Here is a 24,794-nt window from a genome sequence, read left to right on the forward strand (position 1 = left end):
GCAGCACAGACCGAATCCACTGATGCTTTGCATTTTAGAATCCCCTGTGCTCTGACCTACAGCCACACAACTAATTCTGCTTGGTTTGTCCAAATTCATCACATAATCATTCCCAGAGGAAAGAAAACACCATTACTAACACTATATTGATCAAGTTCACATCTAAAAGGTAAGCTAGTTCTTAGTAGAAAACATTTCATCTTCTCTAAAATGTTGTTTGGTTTTAAAATTCAAGGACAGTTGACTCAAGTCGTTCTCTTGTCTGTGAAGGTACCTTTCCAAAGTACCATTTATTGCATGGTAAAACAGTACTTGGAATTAAAACTTCTCATCCCAGCCACCACCACCCACCCTAGTCTTGATAAAGGAGGCAGACTTTAATTTCTTTTTTATCCCCATCAGCTATTCTAGAGGAAAATAAATTCAGTGTATTCCTATCACTGCTGGCTGGCTGCTAACAATTTCTCCAGAACCCCAGCCAAGCGTGAATGGTCAAGTGCAGGCTGCAGAAAAGAATGGTCCACAAGGAGAAGAATAAGAGGTGGGGGGGAGGGGGCATCTGACCCCCTAAGCAGGGGGCAGAGAACATGACAGAACATCTCTGTGCCTCCTGTTGAGTTGGCCTTGACTTGTGTGTTAGGTTTGCTGCTCCCCAGGAACATGCCCTGGAGTGGGAGCTAAGACAAGCCAGTGCACATTTGCATGTGTCAAGCCCCTTTGGAAGCAGGGGGGAGGTTCCCTGCACCTACTGAGGCTGGTCAGAGTTCATGTTGGGCTCTAGAAGGAAAGAAGAGGACGTTAAAATAAGAAGTTGCAGGAGGGGCTGAGAAGTTGAGGATGAATCTGAGAGGGCTTACGAGAGACTTACGTTATAAGACTGAAAAAGCCAATTTTACTATAGAATTCTTAAAAATAATTATATGCATGAAGTGGAGAATACACAAGAGCGTACCAAGAACATGTCTTAAGCAGAATCCTAAAAGGTTGTCCTGGGAGGGTGGGGGCCAGGGCACACACTGAGGCAGGACAGGGAGAGAGCATCAGCCCTGTGATTTCAGACACCCGTGTGAAGTCCACCGACTAGGCTTTTGGACCTGGGAATTCTCTGAAAGCCAAAAAGGAAGAAGCCCCGGAAACACTGGGCAGCCAGGGCCACCTATAGTGTTCTCAGTTTCTTCCTCTGTCTACTGACTCTCTTCACCTCCTAAGCCTTCCACAAGTCTGAGGCTAGTGTGAGGCCAGAGCCAGCTAGGGGGAGGAAGGGAAGGTTCCTGTGCTGGGAGAGGACCGCATCCTGCTGAGTCAGCATGGAGCTGCTAGGAGAGGAGGGAGCGGCTGGAGGATGGGAGGTGGCAGGCAGCAGAGGGACACAGGCCACTCAGGACAGCTTGGGCACAGACCAAGTGTCCCACTGTCCCACAAGAGATGGACTCAAATTGCTAAATTTCAAATGAAAAATAAGTGTGACCCACAAAAGGCTAAAAATATGAGGGCACTTAGGGCATATTCCGAACGGCCAGACACAAGTGCACAGAACTTTATTCCTAGAGCAGAAGAGGGAAGGGGCAGGGGCAAGGCCTGCAGGGGTTGTTGGGTTCCCAGGGCATGCCCAACCGAGACCCTTATACAGTTTACTCCAGTTCATTGGATTAATTGATTCATTTACCATTTAATCAAAAACATGCTCAAAAAGAAAAAAAAAAACATGAAACATGCTCAATGTCACATCTAAGAAATAAATTTCTCAGTGTCTAGAGAAGCTGAACTAAGCAGCAGATCAAGACAACTTCCTGCTGTCCCTGGGATGGAGGGAGCTTAGAGGGGAGCACGCCCACGCCCAGGCGCTCCCAAGCACTACCCACTCGCTGTCCTGAATGCTGGCCCCACAGAATGCACTTGAACTCTCCCTGTGGATGCCTGGTCATGCTCATTCTGGGAATTTTTTTTTTCTTAACCCTCAGTTCCCTGGAAAATGTTAGGAAGTGGTTTTCCTCAATGGAATACAGAGCTGAACTAAGCACCAAGATTGTTTTTCCACTCAGAATAGCCACTGCTTCTTGATAGAACAATAGAAAAAATTTAAAAGGTCAACTGAATCCATCTTTTGCAGACTGAATTTCATTGGATTGAAATCTTTTCCTGAAAAATCTGATAGGCCCATGATAATATTTATGACCCAATTTTTGGTACTATGTGTCTACATCAGAAATTTCAGCAAAATAGCAACGGCAGGATTCATTTCTACTCCTCCATCATTTCTGCTGTTTAGAGTGTTGTTTCGGTATAAGGAGGGAGGTTCTAAGTTACGCTTTGAATTGTTACAAAAGCACAAACACCTGCTGAACACCAACTCCCTGGCTGGTAGAGATATTTCCACCCTGTGGATGAGCAGAGGAGATACTCCCATTAGCCCCATTTTATAGAGGAGGCACAATGAGGCTCTGAAAGCATCTCCTAAGGTGGCTGGAGGTGGGAGAGCCAGGGCCCAACCCACCTGCAGAACTTGTGATAGACGGGCCTGTGGAGGCAGGAGGGAGGCAGAACCCACAGCATGGCTGGCCCATTTGAGACCACCCCACGGCCTCAGCTGTCTTTAATGCCTCTCTTTTCCAGTTGTGCCCTTAGCCTTCAGGCTGTAGAAAGAGCCTGCTCTCACTCCTCATTTGTTCTGCCTGTAGTATTAGCAGTGCCCCATGGTGCTTGCCTTAACTGGAACAGGACATTGTTAGACCATGGGGTGGGAGGAGCTGCATGGTGGCTACCAGCAGCGTCTTCAATGAGGGCCACTCCATGTTTTCTGTAGGGGGAGATTTCCAGCTCTGTGCTTTGACAGACATGCAGCTAATCAACAGCTACCCGGGTCTGAATGGTGCACAACAAGCCCTGTCTTATAAGACAAGACCAGCCAGTGTAGGACAGGCTCCTCCAGGAGACAACCACAGAACAACTGAGCTTTCCTCCAGCAGCCAGGAGGAGGGCGGTAGTGGTCTAAAGAGGTCCCAGTCCCCTTCCCATTAAGGAAAGGCACTGAGTGACTCACTGGGGCTGTCACTGGTGGGTCGCAGGCACTTATCATAACCACTTTGTCAATAAGCAGAACAAATGAATTTGAACTATAATTTTAGGACCATCAGGTAATGGCCTGAGGCTGAACCCACACTTCCAAACTATTCTTCAACACAAAGAATTCAGCCTGGAATGAATGGGATGTGTACCCTCTGACCTGAGCAGCAGGCGATTTGTAGAGTTTGGAAATCTGACAGTTTAAGTCCTTGCTTATCAGAAATGCTGATACAGAATGAGAAAAGGAAATTCATCAATATGTTCAATATGTTCTCCTGAGGACACAGAAGAAATACATAGGAGAAAGCCAGTCTGTACAAAGCCCCCATTCCCTCAGGCGGCCTCAAGCTGGTCACAGAGGGTGCTGCACAGCAGCCTTTGGGGCTGCCTCTGCTTTCCAGGTCTGTCCCTTGTCCTTTCTCAAGACCACCTCTGCCCTGAGCTTTCCCAGAGCCCATATGAGGCCCCCTGCCTCTGATGCTGAGCCACCTGGACCCCTGCTCTGCCCCGTCCAGAGACCTGGCAGGGCTGGTTCACCAAAGTCCAGCCCCTTGTACACAGTAGACCTGTAGGAAATATGCCGATGTAAATTCTACCTGGTGAAAATAAACTAGGTCTTGTTGCAGTGTCAGCTCTTCTCCATAGGTCCATCAGATTCAGTGAGTCATGGATTAATGAAAATTTGAGTCTAATCCTTCTATAAATCTAAAATGTGTCTCCCAAGGTCCTAGACTTCTGCTAACCTCTACCTCTGCCTGCCCTGCACTTGAGAAACTTTAACTGAACTTTCCTTGGTTTCATGTCACATGACAAACCCATCAACTATCTTTAAAGGTCTGCACTACAGTGGAAGTTCGTTCTCTCTCTCGCTCTCAATTATGGAAATTTTCAAACACCTAAAATGGGGAAGAGTACAGTGAAATTTTGTCTGCCCAACTTTAGCAACCGTCACCTTCCCGTTGTTCTTGCTTCACCTTATGTCCTTGTTTGAATTAGAGGACAGCATATCACATACTTATTTCAGTTGCTCATTCTTTCCGCTGGCTGCCAGGTGTTTCATTGCAGAGATGCAACATGACTTATTTAACCTGTCCCCGACTGATGGCCATATAGATTTGCCCCCAGCATTTACCACTTCAAACAGACATATTTCTGCCCAAGATGACTGTAGGATAAATTCCCGAAGGTTCAATTGCTGTACAAAGGCCACGTGCATTTACAACATTGATGTATTGGGCAGAACCCTTCTAAAACCAATTTTCCTTCCCCAGCTCTTCACCCAATAACAGTATGATCAGAGATTTGTCTTTGACAATCCAATAGATTTCAAAAGATGGCATCTACTTTTTCCTTCCTATATGTGAAGTAGAGCATCTTTACACAGACTTAAGATCCATTTTTTTTTTCCTTTTTTCATGAATTGCCTTTTTATCTTTGCCCTTATTTATTGTCGTGTTTAGAAAAGCCTGACCATGCCAAGATTACAAACATATTTTTAATTTCTTAGTTTCATTATCGTTTTCACATTTAAATATTTGATCCATTTGCTGTTGATATTGTGTCAAATAAAATAGGAACCCAATGATTTTTGCTAGATGAGCTGGAAATCCTCAACACATTCATGATCTCCCCTCTACAGAGTCCAGATGATGAGGGCAGCTGCCTTGTGTGACTTCATGATCCTTAAAATATCCAACGTTGTTAGAAAACATGCATACTAAACCTTGGATAAGTGACCATTTTTCTAAGTATTTTATGCTTTTATCTTTGCTATTTCCTTATTTTGTTTCTCTATATTAGATCCTATTTTTATTTATACTTTGCTATTTCTCAATACATTTGAGCATTTGAATTTAATAATTTCCCTCTACACACAGTTTTACCTGTACTTATTTGTTCTAATTTGTACTGAATTTATATATATATATATATATATATATATATATATATATATATATATATATATTTTTTTTTTATTTTTTTTTTTAAAGAGAGAGGGAGGTGGGGGGGGGAGAGAGAGAGAGAGAGAATTTTTTAATATTTATTTTTTAGTTTTCGGCAGACACAACATCTTTGTTTGTTTGTGGTACTGAGGATCGAACCCGGGCCGCACGCATGCCAGGCAAGCGCGATACCGCTTGAGCCACACCCCCAGCCCCAAATTTTATATTTTTAAAATAGTTTTTAGTTTCTCTTGTGTTTTCTGCTTTAGTCCAAAAATTGAAATTATTTTTTCTTTTTTGCTAGCTTTTATAATATTTAAAAGAAAAATGATCTAAAATTTTTGTAAATTTATTTACAAAAACAACCGTTGGCCTGTGTGTGTGTATAAAATATATATAAAATTTATATCTGATGTATAATATGAATGTTCCCTAAAAAAAAAATTACAGATAGTCAGCCCCTCTCCAGATAAAATCAGTGTCCCCAATTTGATGTTTTATAGAGCCTTTGTATATTTTTATATAAAGCGTTTGTGAGCAACATATAGTGTTTTGTGTTTGTGGTCGACTTATCCTTACCTTCATACAGGTTGTGCTCATACTCATCTTTGTTCTAGTTTTATTCTTTCTCATTCTCTTTGTCCCTAATTGAAATATGCCGGCATGTCTTCTTTTAAGCACAGTAAGGAAATTTGTTCCAATAATTCCAGAATCTGAAGTCTTGGGGTACAGTGCTGCTGGGGTATCTGCTGCTGCTCAGTATTTACCATGAGCTCCCTGGGGTGGGGGTGGGAGAGGAGGATATAACCTGTGAGGTGTCCTACACAGAGGGTTGGTTTGCCCCTGCCAGCTGTCCAGGCCAGCACCTTAAATGACTCTGTGCTTGTTGAACCGTCCACGTGATGCAGTTTCAGCTTCTAGACCTCAAGGATGATATGGGGTTACAGGTTTATTTTCCTCGCATAGTTTGCCCAGCACCAAGGGACTTCTCCTTGCAGTCCCTGGGGATACACAGTAGGATTCATTTACTTCTAGGAAACTCCTAAGCTGAGATCCCCTGGCAGAGCCTAGCTTTATTGGAGAAGGGTCAGGAGACAATGATGTCCATAAACCAGGCCCTTGGTGTCTGCTCAAAGGTCCTGACCTTGATTCCCATATTCCTCATTGTGAAAAGGTATCAAAACCAAAACTCAGTTTCCCAATTTGACAGATGCCTCCAGCTTCCATGTTCATTTACCTCCACTGGCTGCCACTTCTGCTTAGATTTTGACCTGATAACACTGTGTGCTCTGGCTATCTTGTAGCTATTGATGCTTTTAAAAAAATTAAAATAGTATATCTTATCCAACAATTGCATGGTTTTCAGAGAAAGGATGGGTCACAATAACCAGCCTCCCATATTACTGGATATGGAAGACCCTCTCCCCACTCAACTTGGGTTAGTTCTATAATGCCTACACTGGTATGGCTTACAACATTTCTATTCTTCTGTTCTTTACCCATAATCCCAGTTTTTTTTTCCTTTACCCCCTCCAGTCTGTCTGTCTGTATCTCTCTCTTTCTCTCAGCCAAAGATAGCTGAACACATACGTGAGATGTGCTGACACCATGCAGGCCCTATGTGGTGTTTTCTGGTGATGACACCCAGTCTTCCTGTAGAGATCTCTGGTGACAGGTCGTGTTAGTTCTTATCAGATGGAGGCTGACAGGAGTTGAGAATTCCTTAGAATGATGGTCAAGGATTTTAAAATGTCCATTTGTAAATGTCTAAAACATCTGAAATATGTCGCTGTTGCTAGAACATGAACAGAAAGTGTTGGACCAAACTATCTAACAGTGTCCCTGGACTTTTCTCAGTGTCTGGGAGTTGAGAGGGCAGAGGAGTGAGGTTTCCTTGTTTAAAATGAAAACAGATCTAAAGAAATATTTATCAGCATGAGTGGCCTGGAGCCCTTTCTCAGCTCCCTGCCACAAGCCTGGGGGCTGGACTGGGCTGCCCCAGGAAAGCCCAGGTTCAGGCTTTGTGAAAGCAGCATGAAAAGTGACACCAGGTCACAGCATGTGTAGCAGGGGCTTCCTGTCCCAGGTTCTTCTCCATGCCTGACATCTGAAAAATAAGGGCCATCTTCCCGACCAAAACTGCTTACTCTTCCATGGCATCATGTCCCATTAGGACTGGCAGGAAGCCAGCATCTTGCCCAGGCACCACCTTTGCACGCAACCTGTTTTCTGCTTCTTTAGACCATGTCCTGGCTGTGGTGAGAAGGAGCAAATGGCAGCCTGTGCCATCCCCAGATCCAGAGTCAGAGCTTTCTATCAGCATCCAGCTGCTTGGGCTTTTGTAGCTATGGTGACCATGTCCTTTTTCCTCTAAAGCAAGGAATACATCTAAGATGATGATTAATAATTAAAGGCCCATCAGCATAAATTGGGGATGTCCCAACAAACCTGAATGAATAGCCAACCTAATTATCTTCCATTTTATGATAAATCCAAATATATTATGATACATTATGTAATATTACCTCACTTTTCCTCCAACTGCAATGAAAAGCTGACATTATCTTTACTGCCAAGACTAGATACTTTGTCATACTTAGCAGCAAAACTCGTAGCATTTAGTAATGAGTTATTTAATCCCTAAAGCCCTTTAATTTTATGAGTGTGCACATTCATTTTTGTAATAAACACTGATATCTTGCTCCTAGTTTTCTGCTACAGGAAAGGAGCTGGATTTGTAGCCTTAGTTCATTACCCAAGGTTTGTTAGTAGTTTATGGTGCTTCTGGAAGGTAAGTCCACCCATCCATTAGCTGCAGAGCAGCCAAGCAACTGGCACTTACTCCTTAGAGTAAATGGGCAGACAGCTTCCTAACTCGGTCCTCGGGTCAACCTGAAGAATGGACAGTCATCATCTACTCCCTGCCGACAAGGGAACTGCACATCCTCTGGAACTAGTGAATGCAGCCTGGTTGAACAGATACGCAGCCCATGCTCAGAGGCCATACAGGGCTTCATCCCTAGCTAAGGAATTGGCTCTGTATGCTCGAGCCTGTATTTCCTTTAATGAAGTCTAATGTAGAAATGTTACTTGTAAATCTATCCCTTGTGCAGTGGCTCTTTCTTAGCCCGATGTGCCCTATTGTTGCATTTTCCAATTGAGCTCTAGGGCTGGAGAAAGATCATTTTAATGGTGATAAGTATTATGGGATATTCAACTCAACTGTTTTAAAGTCATTTTATTATAATTATTAGTGCTTATCAATTGCACAAAACAATGGGTTTCCCTGTGACAGTTTCACACATGTGTATGATCCATCTCCCCTCCTCTCCTCTTCCCTCCTCCCCTGGTCCTCACCTAATAAGCCCTCTTTTTCTTCAATGGGGTCCTTTTATTCCTTCCTCCCTTAGTTTCACATATGAGAGAAAGTATGTGCTACTTGTCTTCCTGAGTCTGACTGGTTTTGTTTAACATTTTCCTGCAAATGACATGGCGTCCTTCTCCTTACGGCTGAACAATACTCCGTGGTGTGGATACACCGTATTTTCTCTATTCATTCATCTGCGAATGGGCATCTAGGCCAGTTCCAGAACCTGGCTGGCGTGAACAGTGCTGCAGTGAACACGGAAGTGTCCCTGTGGTGTGCTGCGTTTGGTTCCTTCAGATATATAACCAGGAGCGGGGTAGCTGTGTGGCAAGGCAGTTTCGTTTTTTTGTTCTGTAAAGAACCTCCATACTATTTTCCACAGTGGCTGTGCTAATTAGTATTCCCCGCAATGGTGTATAGGATCCCTATTTCTGCATTTTTAATATTTTTGTGTTCTTGATAATAGCTATTCTGACTAGGGTAAGATAGAATCTCAATGTAACTAGACATGCATTTCCCTGTGGCTGAAGATGTGGAGTATTTTATTCACATATTTATTGCTGTTTATACCTGTTTTGAAAAATGTCTCTTTAAACTCTTTTGCCTGTTTGTTAATTGGATTGCTGTTTTGTTGTTGAATTTTTTGAGTTCAATTATATATTCTGCATATTAACCCTGCCAGATGAATAGCTGGCATAGATTTTCTCCCATTCTGTGGGTTGTCCCCTCATTCTATCGATTACCGTTCACTTTTTAATTTACTCAATTCCCTTTGTCCGTTCCTGCTATTATTTCCTAAGCTATTAGAGCCTGTTCAGGAAATTGTTGCCTGTGCCTGTATCATGAAGTGTTTCTCCTATGTTTTCCTCTAATAATTTCAAAGACTTAGATCTTACATTTAGGTCTTTGATCACTGTTTTCAGTTGGTTTTCCTACGGGGTGAAAGGAATCTGGTTTCAGTCTTCTAAGGTGGACACTGAAGGGGCTGTCTTTTCTCTCACCTGTTTTTGACATCTTTGTGGAGAATCCCAGAGTTGTAGATGCGTGGGTGTGTTCCTGGGTTCTTTATTCCATTCCATTGGTCTACATGTCTATTTCTATGTTAATACCATGCTGGTTTTGCTACAGTGGCTCACTATAAATTGAAATTGGGCACTGTGTTGCCACCAGCATTTGCTTAGGATGACTTTGGAGACTCAGGGTCTCTCGTGCTTCCATAGAGATTTAGGAATTTCTTTTAGATTGTTTTTGCTGTTTTTCTATACAGAATGACTTTGGTATTTTGATAGGATTGCATTGAATCTGTAGATCAATGCAATTGATCTACAATATTAATTCTCCCATTCCATTCCATGGGATGCCTTGCCATCTTCTGGTGTCTTGAATTCTTTCTTCAGTGTTTTATAATTTTCACTGTAGAGGTCTCTTACCTCCTTGGTTAGGTGTCTTTGTAGGTTTTTTTTTTTTTATATGAGGCTATTGTGCAGGGGATTGTTTTGATGCTTCCTTTCTCTGTGAGTTCATTGTTGATGTATAAGAAAGCTGATGATTTTGCGTATTGACTTTGTACCCTGCTACTTTGCTGAATTTACTTACAAAGAGAATTTTGGTGGACTCCAAGGTTTTCTCATATAGAATCCTACCATCTGCACACAGGGGCATTTGGACTCTCCCCTTTCCTTTTTGTTTACCTGTTCTTTTACTTAACCTGACAGCTCTGGATAAAGTTTCTGATACTACATTGAGTAGAAGTGGTGAGAGTGAAAATAACCCTTATCTCATTCCCGATTTTAGAGGAAATGCTTTCAGGTTTTCCCTATTCAGTATGATGCTGGAAATGCTTTTGACATACATAACCTTTATTATGTTGAGGTGTGATCCTTCTATACCTAGCTTATTCAGGGTTTTTATCATGATGTTGAATCTTATTGAAGAATTATTCTGCATCTATAAAGATAATCTTGTGATTTTTATTCTTGGTTCTAAATGTGATGTATTTGCACACATTGAACCCATCTTCCTTCCCTAGAATGAGACCAACTTGACTATGGTGAATGTTCTTTTGAATGCAATGCTGAATTCAATTTGCAAGTGTTCTTTGTGTTTTTGTACATCAAAAATATTGGTCTACAGTTGTTGTGTCCTTGGCATGTATTGATATCAAAGTAATATTAGCTCCACAATGACTTTAGAGGAGTTCCTTCCCCTTCTACTTTGTATGGTGGTTTGAGGAGCATTGGTGTTAAGAGTCTGGTAAGCTCAGCTGTGACTCCAGCCCAGCCCAGCCCAGCCCAGCCTTGCTTTGCTGGGAGCTCTTTGTTACTGCTGCACACTCCCGGGGCTGTGTCCCATTAGGCCCTTTACATGCTCCTGGTTCATCAGTGGTAGGATATATGTAGCTAAAATTGTGCCCATTTCTTCCAACTTAATGCCACATAATTATTCAACAGAGCCCCTAATGATCCTCTGGATTTCCATGGTTCCCTCTTCATCCCTAACTTTATCAATTTGGGTCTTCTCTTTCTTTTGATTAGTTTGGCTAAAGGGTCATCAATTTTGTCTATTTCTTAAGCAAACCCACTCTGTTTCCACTGATTCTTTTATTATTATACTTCATTTACTACTGTTCTGGTATGTATTTTTTCTCCTGTTGATTTTGAATTTTCTTTGTTCTTATTTTTTAGGCCACTAAGTTAGCTCTTTGAGATCTGTTTTCTACTGTAGGCACTTACAGCTGTAAGTTTTCCCCCTATAACTGCCTTTGCTGTGTCCCATAGATTCTGGTAGGTTGTGTTTTCATTTGATTCTAGGAATTTCTTAATTTCCCCCGATTTCTTCAGTGACCCACTGCTCATTCAGGAGTGTTCAATCTCTGTATGTTTGCACATTTCCTGCAGTTTTCTCTTGGTGCTGGTTTCTAATTTCATTCCATTATAATCTGATGAGATGCAAGGAATTATTTCAATGTATTTGTATTTGTTAATATTTGCCTTATGGCCTGAAATGTGATCGATTTGGGATAAGGTTCTATGTGCTAATGGACAGAATGTAGCAGGGTTGTTATATGGAATATTCTGTAGATCTCGGTTAAGTTCATTTTGACCTATAGTGTCATTTAACTCAGATTTTCCAAACAACAAAATACATCAATCTTTTGGTGAAAGTATTAAAGTCATCCAACTTTTATTTCATTGGGGTCTGTTTTATAAAATTGGGTCTTCCCACCAGGCTCAGTGGCACACGCCTGTGATCCAAGAAACTCAGAGGGCTGAGGCAGGAGGATTGCAAGTTCAAAGCCCACCTCAGCAGATTAGTGAGGCACTTAGAAACTCAGCAAGACCCTGTGTCAAAAAGAATGTATTTTAAATGGGCTAGGTATGTAGCTCAGTGGTTAAGTACTCCTGGGTTCAATCCCCAGTACAAAAAAAAAAAAAAAATTGTGTCCTCTCACATTCGGTGCGTATACATTACAATAAGTATCTCTCTTGATGGATTATTCCCTTTATCAATATGTAGTGACAATTTTTGTCTCTTCTGACCAATTTTGGCTTGAAGTGTATTTTGTTGGATACAAGTATAGCTCCTCCTGCCTGCTCTTGGATTCCATTTGATTAGAATATGATTCTCTATCCTTTTACTCTTAATATGTATCATTTTGCCAGTGAGATGAATTTCTTAAAAATAGGTTTTTTTCATCCAACCAACTGCTCTGCACCTTTTAATTGGAGAATTGAGACCATTACATTCAGAGTTGGTTCTTAAAGAAATCACAAAATCCTGCTATTTCATTGTTTTTATTTTTGTTGTTTTGAGAATTGTTTCTCTTATTTGTCTTAGTGGGTGTTGTTTTTTATTTATTTATTATGTGGTGCTGAGGATGGAACCCAGGGCTTCATTCGTGCTAGGTAAGCACTCTACCGCTAAGCCACAACCCCAGCCCCATCTTAGTGGTTTGCTGAAATACATATTTTCTTCCCTATTCCTCACTTGCTTAATTATTCTTCAAGTGAGATTTATAATTTTCCATGCCCTTATGTTTGTCTATCTTCTGCAATTCTGGTTTAGTGGTCACAGTTCTCTCAGTCAGATGCTCATGTTGAAAGGTCTTTACTTCTTCCTCCCTTCTGAAGTGTAACTTTACTGGAGATAGGAGCCTACGTTGACAGTTGTTTTATTCCAGATCTTGAAATATACCATTCCATGCCCTCCTGCTGAGATGTGTTATTCTGATAGTTCTGTTTTTATACATGAATTGAAGCTTCTCTCTCGTAGTCTTTGATATTCTTTGTCATTCTATATTTTTGGCAGCTTATTATATGTCATGGAGAGGTGCTTTTCTGGTCATGTCTATTGGTGGTTCTGAATGACCACAGCTCCTGGATTTCCATATCAATCCCAAGATCTGGGAAATGTTTTGTCATTACTTCACTGAGGTTTTGATGACATTCCCCTGTAGTTCCACTTTCTCCTCTAAACTCATGGGTTGTAAATTCAGTCTTTCAATGCTGTCCTACAGATCTTGTGTGTTGGGTTCATACTTTTCTTTTTATTACTGTCTCAAAGTGCTTGCTCATCCACCTTGTCTTCAAGTCCTGATAGACTATCAGTGAGCTTTCAACTGAATTTTTTGACTTATTGGACTTTTCATTTCCAAGATGTCTGGTTGGCTCTTTGTTAGAATCTCTCTATTGAATTGCTGTTCATATCCATTGTCTTCCTTAGTTCCCTCCAGCTGTTTATTCATATCTTCTTTAAATTCATTGATCATTTTAACAATTTTTTAATTCTTTGGCATTACATCCACCTCAATATCCATGTTCAGTTACTAGGGAGTTATGGATTTGAAAGGAGCCGTGTTGCCTTGTTTTTTCCTGGTTTTTGTGTTTCGTTGCTGAGTTTTGCAAGTCTGGTAGGATGGAAGTGTCACTATTATGGGAGGCTCTCAGAAGCTTTTTCTTGATGATGTGCCCTGGGCTGTTGGCTTATTGTGCAGTGTTGAGCTTAATTCCAAATGGACTTTGCATTGTAGGTTTTTGTAGGTTGCCTGTGGCTTTTTAGGCTGTGCTTGGTGAATTTTGACTGTGTCAGAACCTGAGGGACCACCTTTCTCTGTTGGACTCCAGTGAGTGGGGTCCCGCTGCTGGTTCAGGCAGGTATGACACAGACAGTGGTATATAGTGGGTACACTCTTAGTTACGCCTCCAGATTTGTCAGCACTGTGCTGTCTGCTAGGGTCTGGGAGCAGCCTAGGTGAGGGCCTGTCCTGAGTGAGGTGGCATGACAGTTGTGTTATTTCTAAGGGGGTGAATGGTCCTGTAGTGGATCTTCAGGATTGCCCTACTTTGGGGTTGGGACATCAACTGAAGTCTCACGCCCCACCCCCTTTTTAAGTTGAGGTTTGAGCAGGACAAGGTCTTGGATAGAGTGAGTTACAATTTCTTTCAACTAGGCTGGGGTATACCAACATTTTCAAAGTACTGGATTCAATCCTCAGCCCCACTTTGAGAGGATAAAACAACCACCAGCAACAACTTAAAAACCTCTTAAAAACAACATCTACACCACCACTAACATAGTGAGGGAAGGGCAGCAATAATATAGAACGGACTAAACTGTTAGGCATTAATGAAAATAGATTAATTTTTTTTGAAAAGGGGGAAGGAAAGAAGAGAAAAAGAATTTTAAAAATTAATTTTAAAAGTATAAAGTATGAAAGAAAAGAATAGTAAAGGAAAACAAGAGAAAAAGTCAAATATTTTTCCTTGCTGAGGTATTTAAAATGTAGACCCTTCTTTCTGGGACCTCAATTTGGAATCCGCCAGGCATGGAGGCGGGGTGGTGGGTCAGGCTGTCGCAGTGTGGAATGCCCCTTCTCAGTTCCAGCCTACACTGTCCAAACCAGTTAGGGGTCTGTAGGTGAGCTCCCCCCTCTTGCCCTTGTAAGGTTATCCATAAAAGGGCTAAATCCCATTCTCAAGGCTTTTGTCTTTGTACCCAGGGATGGGGCTTGGTGACAGTAGAAGCCTCCTGCTAGACCCTCTCACACACCAAGCCTGTAGACTGATGGGATTTGCACACCCTTGACTCAAAGACTCAGTGTGCTCAGGGCATAACTAATGTCCAAGCCATTGCAGTGTGTCCTCTGAATGCTTCTGAGCATGGAAGAAGTGACCACATCAGTGGGATCTGCACCGGGTGGGATGTTGTGGGAACCAAGACTCTGCCAATCCTAGCCACAGCGCTCCCAGACCCAACCCCTTTGTGAATCTTAACACACCTGGTTTCACGGAGGCCAGCTCACCAATTTTAAATGGAAATGCCTTCTGCTCCCCTGTGCCTCATGGGCCACAATTCCCACTGTCTAGAATTCTCCAAAGATCTTTATCACAGTCACTTCCCTGGACCTAAACTGACTCTCAGTGTTGGCAACCACAGAGCCAGTGAAAAGAAGAGGCTGTTAGGTCCAAGATACGTAAAAAATACAGGGACTTCTTACCTCCCTCCCAAGCAGTTAAGTCCATTCCATGAGACCTTCTGAAGAGGGCTCCCTGTTACAGCACCATATGAACTTGGTGGGAACGCTGGGGACCTCTTCTCCTGCAACAGCCCACTGTGCAGCTCCCAGGTCTCATGTTTGCCAGGTGGCAAACTCTATTGTCCTGTTGTCACTGGGACTCTTCAGCCTGCTGAAGGGTGTCTTCCTCCCAGCACAGGGCCCATCCCGGTGTCAGTGTACTCTCTTCTAAAATCCAATATTTGGGGAATCACCTACAGCTATATTCTAGCACTTATCTATGAACCCCCCACCACTACCTCAATGCACACCTGTTGATTTGGTTCGATCTCATGGGACAGCAGGTTAGAGCTGAGTACCTCTGAACTGTCATCATCTTGCCAAGTCATTTTAGAGTTCCTGGATGAGTCCTGTGATAGTGCTTTGTTATTTGGATTGGAGTGGGTTTTTTGTTTGATTTTTTTAATTGTTCTAACTAGTTATATATGCCAGCAGAATGCATTTTGATTCATTGTGCAAAAATGGACCACAACTTTCATTTCTCTGGTTGTACATGCCATTCATGCAAACATACCAAGGGTAATGATGCCCATCTCATTCCACCATCTTACCTACACCCATGCCCCTTCCCCTCCTCTCACTGACCTCTGTTCAATTCAAAGTTCCCCCATTCCTCCCATGCCTTTATTCATGGATAATTGGATGCTGATCCATATTTATCAGAGAAAACATTTAGCCTTTGGTTTGAGGGGATTGACTTAATTCACTTAACATGATATCCTTCAATTCCATCCATTTACCTGCAAATGCCATAATCTTATTCCTTTAATTTTGGTTTTTGTTTTTTGAGACAGTGTCTTCCATGTTGCCCAGGCTGGGATCAACCCATCCTCCAGCCCCAACTTACCAGTGCACTAGATCTTTTTGTTAGACTGTTTTCTCTCTGAAGGTCCCAGCACCATTTCCTATAGAACTTCTATGCATTCACGAGTGGTCCAAGGCCCAAAGCAGACTCTACCTTGATACCTCCCAGCTCCCTGGACCCCAGGAGGGGGTTGCATATGGTACTTACTGACCCACTCCCTCCCGGGGGTGGCCAAGGGTGGAGCCCCATGAAAAGACACGACTTGAGGTTTTGCTATTATACTTTTTCCATTGCTCTTCTCATATTTCCATTAAGCTTTTTAAAAGTTGTGGCATGAGGGAATGCTGATAGTACTGTCTTTGTGTTGGGAACTTCCTATGATTCAGTGCTCACAACTATGCTCAGCAATAGGTCTTGTTTCCTCCCATTTTCCAGAGGAAGAAATTCCGATTCAGAGGTTGAGGGATTTGCACTGGTCTTCAGCTAAAACCCTCTGTAAGACAGCCCCAAGTTCATGCTCTGCCTGCCACCTCTAGCTGAAGGCACTAGCCCCTGGTCAAGGCTAACCTCCCCCTCAGCTTCCTCAGAGAGCTTTACTTGTCCCTCAAACTACTACATCAGTTTTCTGAACAACACCAGAAGTATGTGGGAGGAAGAACTCCAGGCCATGGCACCAAGCAGTCCAGACTGGCACGTGGTACTGAGCTTGTGTGGAGGGGCAAAGAGGGTCATCCTCACTCAGCCCAGCCAGAGTGGAGCCAGTCCTATGATGTCATTCTGAAGCCATGAAGGGATCAGTGAGATGCCTGAAAGACTTCCACCAGCTTCTCATTTGGGGCTTTTATAAATCAAAGAGCCACCTGAAGGCACAGGCAAGTGTGCATCCCCTGGGGAGCACTGGCAGAGAACCCCAACATCAACTAATGCCCAAGGCTTGCGAGTACCATGGAACCAGAGGACCCATGTTGGAATGTTTGTAACTACATGAGTCTGTGAGACATCTTTTAAATGTTAGAGAAAATTCTGGTGAGAAGACTAGCAAAGGTGAGGGGATTGTAGTCCACCAATGAAACCCACACACAGCAACTTGCCATTCTCAAAACCCACTTTCCTAGGGCCTCTGACACTCCTGCAGTCCGTGTCTGGTCATGGAGCTGAGGGACCCCATGTAATCTTATGTTTATTGCAGGGCATTCGGAAGCCCAACCCTCCTCAGAAGCCTCTGCCTGCTGATCCTCTGAGCAGGACAACTCGGCTCACCAATGCCTCCAGAAACCCAGGACAGCAGGAGCCAGGGCTCCGCCCTGCACCTACCAGGTAGGGTGTCTCTCTCTCTCTCTCCCCCTCAAACGGGGGAAGCCAGCTAAAGCAACTAAGGCTGGGCAAGGCCATGCTTCCTGTAGTCCAACCAACTGGGAATGGTAGGAAATGGTTACAAAAATAGGCAGCAGTCAGCATGAGTCACCAAAGCAGGCATCGCCAGGGCACTTTCAGGAGGGCCAGGGACCTCAGCACTTGGAGCCTGGCTCAAGCTGGTTGGTGACGGCTATTAAATGTGCTGAAATTTTGCAAGGTAGGTGTTAAACCAGGTCACTGTTAAGATTATATAAACTTACCGTTGAATGTTTGTATAAACTCAATGGAAAGCACAGGCAGTGAACTCTGAGAACCTCCCTTCCACTTCTTTTTTACTGCCTTTGCTCTAATTGCGCCACTGGGGTTGCAGACATCTGACGACATGGTGGTCCCTCGTAGCTCTTCCATGTTTGGTGACAAGATGATGGTGGCTTGGAATCAGCCACAGTGGGAGCATTTACACCAAGGAAATGGTCAAACACTGCAGTGTGGCTCCCCCAGCCCCTGGCGAGTTGTCCAACGCTGACCAGCACAAAGAGGCCCAGGGCTCCTCTGTGTGCCCCTTGGCAGGACGCTTGCTTTTCAAGCTCAAAAGAACCAATGGTACTGTTGGCTGGGCCCTGTGCTCAGTAATTCCTCTCTCCAGAGGGGAGGACACACTAGTGATTTCATTACAGCTCTTGGGAAGAATTTTTGGCCTGTGGAAGAAATAGTGGCCTAATAAATCTCAGAGATAAAGCCGGTCAAAGGGTCAGTGCAATTCCCAACTGCAGAAACACAGGAAGATTGCATAGCATCCTAGTTATTTCATTGTGGTTTATATGTTGATCTTAAAGTTACTTTCCTTATTCTGTTTAAAGTAAAATATACTACTTTACATGGACTTGATGAAGGAAAAGCTCCTCATTTAAATGCCCTCAAGCAGTGGACTGTCTTGCCTCTGTTGTCACTGAGAGCAAGGCAAGCCTATTTAATCTTGTCCTGCACATTGTTTTAAAAAAATTTTTTTTAGTTGTCAATGGACCTTTCTTTTATTTATACGTGGTGCTGAGAATTGAACCCAGTGCCTCTCACATGCAGGCAAGCGCTCTTCCACTGAGCCACAACCCCAGCCCTGCACATTAATTTTGGAGGGATCCCATGTGCCTTACTTTTGCTCTGTTCAACCCAGTAGACACTGGGCATTTGTGACTGGTCAAAAGTCAAACTCTGCTGTCAGTGTAAACACATGCTGAATGTTGAAGTCTTAGTTCCTCTAAAATGCCAATTCTCTCAACTTTATGACCTGTTTTGAAATGATACTCTACATATATTGAGTTAAACTAATTTTAATAATAAACTTCATTTATTTCTTTGCTTTTTTCATGTGGCTACTAGAAAACATTACCTAAGTGGCTCTCACCTTTTTTTTTCTGTTGGACGGTGCTGTTCCAGAATCAACTGGAGCGTGAGAGGGGTATCATTGGAGAGGGCTCCTCTGGTGGCATCTGTTGTAAACCACTGGGAATTCTGAAGCTCTAGAAAGGTCCCTGATGGGATCTGACACTCCTGCCAAAAGCAAGAGTGTCTCTAGACCTCCAGATGGGATTTGGCCTAGGAGTATAGGAAAAGACTTCTCCCACCCCAGATTTCCATGTCTGCAGAAACTGTTCAAGACCTCTAACTACAACTTTGCTTTCTCCTCTTCACTGCTTTTAATTCAGACCTGCTCCCAAGTATCCACACCACGTGCCCAGACCCACCCACAGCGCCTATCCTCAGTGAGGAGCAAGCTGACACCTTCGTTCAACAGTGAAGACAGAAGTTTGCACTATCTTTCAACTCCACGTGGAGTGACTTTTTGTACCAACTTTTAGAATTTTTTTTTAATATGTTTAAAACACCATTATTTCAAGAACTTTGAGCTACTGCCGTCGGTGCTGTGCTATGGTGCTCTGTGTATTCGCTCAGGTACTTGTAAATTATTAATTTATGCAGAATGTTTATTGCAGTGCAGTGCACTGTACTAGGCATTTTTACCATCACTGAGTTTTCCATGGAAGGAAGGCTTGTTGTGCTTTTAATATTTTAGTGAACTTGAAATATCCTGCTTGATGGGATTCTGGACCAGATGTTTACTTTCTGATCAGGCTTTATTAGAAAGCAGTTGCTAATTCCCCACGGCTGTGTTAATGGTACCAGACACAACTCAGGACCCCTGGTAGAACCTTGAGTGATTTTCTGAAACTCCTAGCCCAGGCCAGGGCTGCACTGGGCCTTCAGTGAGGCCCTCGGTGCCTACACGCTGACAAGCCCCTAGCAGCTGGACTTTGGAGCAGTGAATGACCTGGTTTGGAGCCAGGAAGCTTTGGAGAGAACCTGGGTTGCAGACAGGAATTTTGAGGTGTGGCCACACCAGGACAGAGCCTGGAACACTAGGCCAGGCAGAAACTTGACCTTGAGCTGAGCCGCCATGGGCCCCTTTGGAAAGCAAACAAGGAAGAAGTCTGCAGGATTGCTCAAGGTTTTCTTTATAGAAACATCAAGAACTTCTTTCTCTGGCTGCTCTTTATGCAGTTCTGGCATCAGCACATTATTTAGATTGGGAACGGTGGTGTTTCTACAAGAAGGCCACCGCCCCAGCACTGCAAACCACCATCTCCCTGTGCTGTTTGGAGCTAAGCAAATTACCACCTTGTCTTCTCAACTGTAATATGATGACCCTGTGTTCAGACAGATAGATGAGGCTTTCCATGGGACCATAATTCTTTTCAGATGTGAACTAGTAACCAGATCTAGTCAATCAATTCTTTAGATAAAAATCTCCTTTTACTGCAAGGTTCAACTTATTAAAAATTAGGCAGAAACAACTACTAAATGGAATGCCTTGCTCATTGGCACAGACTGTCTGGGCTGCCTTATTAGTACGTAGTGGACAAAGAACCACAAATGACCATGAAGTTCTCTCTAGGGCACGCTATTTTCTCAGCTAGGCAGCTGGAATCTTAAACATTTGCAACCTACCTGTAGAGCATCACAAGGTATGATCAGAAAACCAATTTCCTAACCCTGTATTTTCACCAAAGGCCAGCTGGGGCAAGCAGCCACTCCAAACATTTCACTCTCCCAGTGTCTCATTTCCTAGGATGTTTACGATGCCTGGATCTAATAGCATGAAAAATACTCAGATAAGGCAAAATGCCATTCTGGCCCTCACTGTCTTCTGTGAGATCATGAATGACTAGTTTTCACATTAGAAGGCAATTGACAGCAGTTCCGTAATTCACTGAGTGTTTCATGATGAGACTTCTTTTAGGGTCATTTCAATGGTTTTCCTATGCCTTGAAGCAGAAAGAAAAATACATACCAGGAATCTTGGTTTGCCTTCCAGAAAACGAAACAACATTTAACTGTGCCAGTGTTCTCCCCATATATCTAGGCAACGTGGTATTCATGACTATGAATAAATAAATCTATGTCACAAACACACAAAAGGTAACCCAACTCAAAGACATTCCAACTCTTGCAGCATGCATATGTTTTAATAAACAGATGCAATTATTTTCTTTAAAAAGTAAAGCCATGTTAGATGATATTACTGTGGATGAGATACATACAGAATTATTGTAACTGATGTTACATTTAGTAATTGTGTCAAGGCCAAAACACACACTATTGAAAAGTTTACAGAATTTCCTGGTGTGGACATTGCTGCCTTCTCGCCCACGCCTCAGCTCCGGCACTTTCACCCTCCTCCTACTGCACGGAGCAGGGAGGATAGGAACTGCCTTTTCTGTTTTTGTTCTTTCTGAACTGTAATTACTGTGCTTTTGTTCCAGAGAACCAGGAAGAGTTTGGTATTAAAGGAGGTTAAAACTGATCTTCTGCCATGTCATCAATGGCCACTTTGTGGTTATGGCTGATGACACAATTTTATCTCAATACTAATTGCTTTCATAGAGCCATGCAAATTATTTCTGAATAAGAATATATTTAAGCCTTATAATACACAGATAATATTATTAAAGGAATACTTTCAAAATTCAATATTTATCAAATAAAGCATATTTAGCAATAACTTCCATTTTAATGTAACTTAGGAACCAATAACTAGGGTTGTTTTTTTCTTGGTGGGAAGGGTTTTCTCTCACTTTTTATAAACAATGGGAACAAAAATCAGTACTTCTATTTTAGTGGCAATATCACTATTCTTTAATATTTGTCCCTGTGAAGTATTTTAGAAATAACAGTTATTGTGAGTTTTATAAAACCATTACTGAGAAAGTTCAGTGCCTAAACTCAAAAGCAGGCTGGAAGGCTACTCACCTTTCTTCCTACATCCAGCCAGGGCTGCAGGTTACAGGGCCCCACTCCACGGAGAGGTGCATGGCCAACCTTCCAGGCATTCCATTTATCTGCTAAAATGTTCTTGTTTTCCCAATACATTGAACCAGACTGTGGCAACCAAGAGAAACAATGCCTAGTGTTGTCCATTGTCCCAGTGGGACTTCCCCAGCGTACACAGATAGATGACACCAGAGAGACTGCAAAGCAACAAATTAAACTATATGGGAATAAATATTCCTGACTAGTCTCCAAGGGGACATTATTATGCCTTTTTAACTTCATCCGGAATTCTCAGGCCTTGTTCTCTAACCAATCAGCACATTCCCTAAAATTGCTAAGACTCTGATCTGCGTCAGAGATTAGAGATTCCCCCATGGTGCTGACTCCCACTGTAATGCCTGTGCCTCCTCCAGCCACTCCACTGATGCTTACCAAGCACTCCCAGCCAAGGGAAGCTGGGCCAGACTGTCCTCATGCACCCTGATCTCTTGCAGACTCTCCTAGTGAGACCCATTTCATTCTTAAGCTTTGCTAGAGTCCGGGCAGACTTACTCTACAGAACCCTCCTCACTGCTCTCACAATGGCTCTAGCCACATGCAAGTGACCCAGATGAATGTTCCACCAGCCCTCCCAGAAGTAACTCAGGCTGGAAGTCTCACACACACAGTGACTGACTGGTGGGGACACTACAGGTATCATCTTCTCTCCTCCATACCCATACCAGAAGCCATCCCCATGCTGCCAGTTACTCCCCATGTCTCATCAGCATCCTCTCACCTGGATACAGTAAGCCAGAAGCTCAAATCTGTTTGCCTTTCCTTGTCACCAGACAAGTGCCTAACTTCGGCCAAACTCAGTGTTAATGGCCCTCCAATCCCGGCAGTGAAGTCACTACTTCAGCCGGAGTGGCATCTGTTGCAGTGCATGGCAGCCCCATGGGGTCCACCTACTGGACATCCAAAGCCCAACATTCTCCAGAATCACAGCTCAGAGCAACCCCGCCAGCACCCAAGACCCCTGCAGAGTCCCTCCTGCAAGCACATCAATCACAGTGACCTCCCGTCCCATGTCTTGTTCTAATGAGAAGGGGCAGTTGGCAATAGAAAATCAATTTAGCTATGCATGCAAAATTCTCTGACTCACTCCAAAGTTCCCATCGACAGGTATTACTTTTAAACTTGTTTGAAAATTCCAATAGTGAAATACGTAACACTAAGATTTGTGAGCCGCATGCTCAGAACCATTTCTGTACAGTGAAGATTATTTTCACAAGCCATTTACCCACATGAGCATGTGCCTCTTCCCTGCCTCCTGTAGAGGAAACCCCCCCCCCCTTTTACTTCTGGGACAGTACTGGAAGCTTCAAATCCAGTCATTATAAACCTGTTTCATATGAGAAAAACTAAAAGAAATACTGCATCGAGCCTGTTAAAATCCTTGGTAATGGAGAGTGATAGCCAGAAGATTGAACAAAGGACTTCTCAAAGTGCTTCAGTTTCCCCAGGCTGAAGGCCCTGTAACTCACCCTGATTTTCAACATCATCTTCAAGAAGTATGTTCTATGTTCTCTGTAACTCTCAAAGAAAATTTTTTAGTCAATTTAGCATATTTAAATTCAAACAAAAGAATAAATATAATGTGATCATTTTAGTTTTCAAAAAAGCAGAATCCCTTTTTTGTGTTCATAGTCATAAGCAGGTCCCTTCATAGGGCAGCCACAGGAAAAACAAGTTAGAAAGACAACAACCCCTAAGATTCCAAGGCAGGACAGGTGGGAGCAGAACTAGCGAGCGGCTCCTTAGCTCCTTCTATAGGGTCAAATTGGCAGGTGGTCAGGAAGCCTGTGTCTGAAGGCATGTGGCAACTGAAAGGCCATTCTTTAACTTGACCACAGGCTGTTTAGCACAGTACAGATTAGAGTTACAGCTACATAAACCAGCACAGTCATTCTGTAGTGCTTCAACCATTTATAATGCTTTGGTTTGCTAATTTGTTCACGTACCTTTTTATGTTACATTCTGTTGCTTTTGTAAACGTTTCTCATATTGGGGATCTACAGGTAAACACAACTTGCTATTTCAATAAAAAAGTCATTGTTAAGAATATTATATCCAATAAATAATAAACAGGTAAATATAAAGAGTGTCTTGTTCGTTATTGAGGATATTATGAAAATGGAGGGAAGAACTCAAGTAGGAAAAAATGTATCTATACTCTCATTTGTTTATAAGTGCATAAAGACATTTTGGAGCAATGCACAAGAAATTAAGAACAGCTAGTAGGTGGGGTGGGTGATAAGCAAGGGGTGCATCTGCCAATCATCAGGGACTGGGCAGATGAGGAGAATGGTGCCTGTTCACCCTCATCATTGGTAAGTGGGGGAAAACTGATTATTTGAATAACATTAATTCATAACCCATCGAAGAACATTTTAAAACTTACCTTATTCAGGTAAGAGATAAATTCAAAAAGTAGCAGTAGAGACATACCAAACAGGCAATGAAAATCTAAATTTGATGGATAAATACTTATAAATTATAAAAATAGCACCCAACTTCATACAGAAAACACATATTCAAAATGGTAACAAGAACAAAAGGTCTTTATTCTTACCACTCTCCACTCACAACAAACTAGACACAATAAGTACAAGGATGACCTCAAATCTAGGGAATAAGTTTATGGGATGGGATACTCCAAACACACAGAATAGAACTTTATTCCAAGTGCCTCGGGGGGAGAAAGGAGAAAGAAATCCTCAAAAAAAATAATGCTGTGTCCTAGAAATGTAATGATTCTTTAGTCAAAAGTGAATTACAGATTATCTAGAAGAAAACGAATTAGAACATTTGAAATAGCACATGGTCTGGGTATGTTTCTCAAAAGTCCTTGCACTATAAGAACTCATCTGTGATACGTGTTAAGTTCCCTTACCCATAGGAGAATGGTGCCTGTTCGCCCACACCATTGTGGGTGTCCCTTTCCTGGGACATTCCAATCCAGTGAGCCCAAGATGGGCCCAGGAAACTTGTATTTAGTAAGTACTCTATAATGGTTTAAATATGCGGCGTCTTCCAAAAGCACACGTGTGAGACAATGCAAGAATGTTAAGGTGAAAATATTAGATTATGAAAGCCATAACCTAATGGTGGATTAATCCACTGATAGGGATTAAGTGGGGTGCAACTGTAGGCAGGTGGGGTGTAGCTGGAGGAGGTGGGTCCCTGGGGGCGTGACTTTGGAGTTTGTTTCGTTTCTGGAGAGCAGAGCTCTCTCTGCTTCCTGGTTGTCATTCCCTGAACTGCTTTGTCTGCCACACCCTTCTGCCACCATTTTCTGCTCACCTCAGGCCCCAGAGC

At 42.8% G+C, this 24,794-nt stretch overlaps 1 protein-coding gene across 1 annotated transcript in view; it reads left to right on the forward strand.

Moving 5' to 3' along the window:
- Adam12 (ADAM metallopeptidase domain 12) overlaps positions 1–19,011 on the forward strand; it is a 309,534-nt gene extending 290,523 nt beyond the window's left edge. Inside the window, exons 22-23 of the mRNA XM_027930183.2 lie at positions 16,942–17,069; positions 18,812–19,011. Of these exons, the coding sequence (XP_027785984.2) occupies positions 16,942–17,069; positions 18,812–18,872 (189 nt within the window). The 3' untranslated portion in view covers positions 18,873–19,011. The remainder of the gene's footprint in view (positions 1–16,941; positions 17,070–18,811) is intronic.
- Positions 19,012–24,794: the final 5,783 nt, after the last annotated feature.

The sequence above is a fragment of the Marmota flaviventris genome, chromosome 4 (assembly GCF_047511675.1).
Source record: "Marmota flaviventris isolate mMarFla1 chromosome 4, mMarFla1.hap1, whole genome shotgun sequence".
Taxonomy (NCBI): domain Eukaryota; kingdom Metazoa; phylum Chordata; class Mammalia; order Rodentia; family Sciuridae; genus Marmota; species Marmota flaviventris.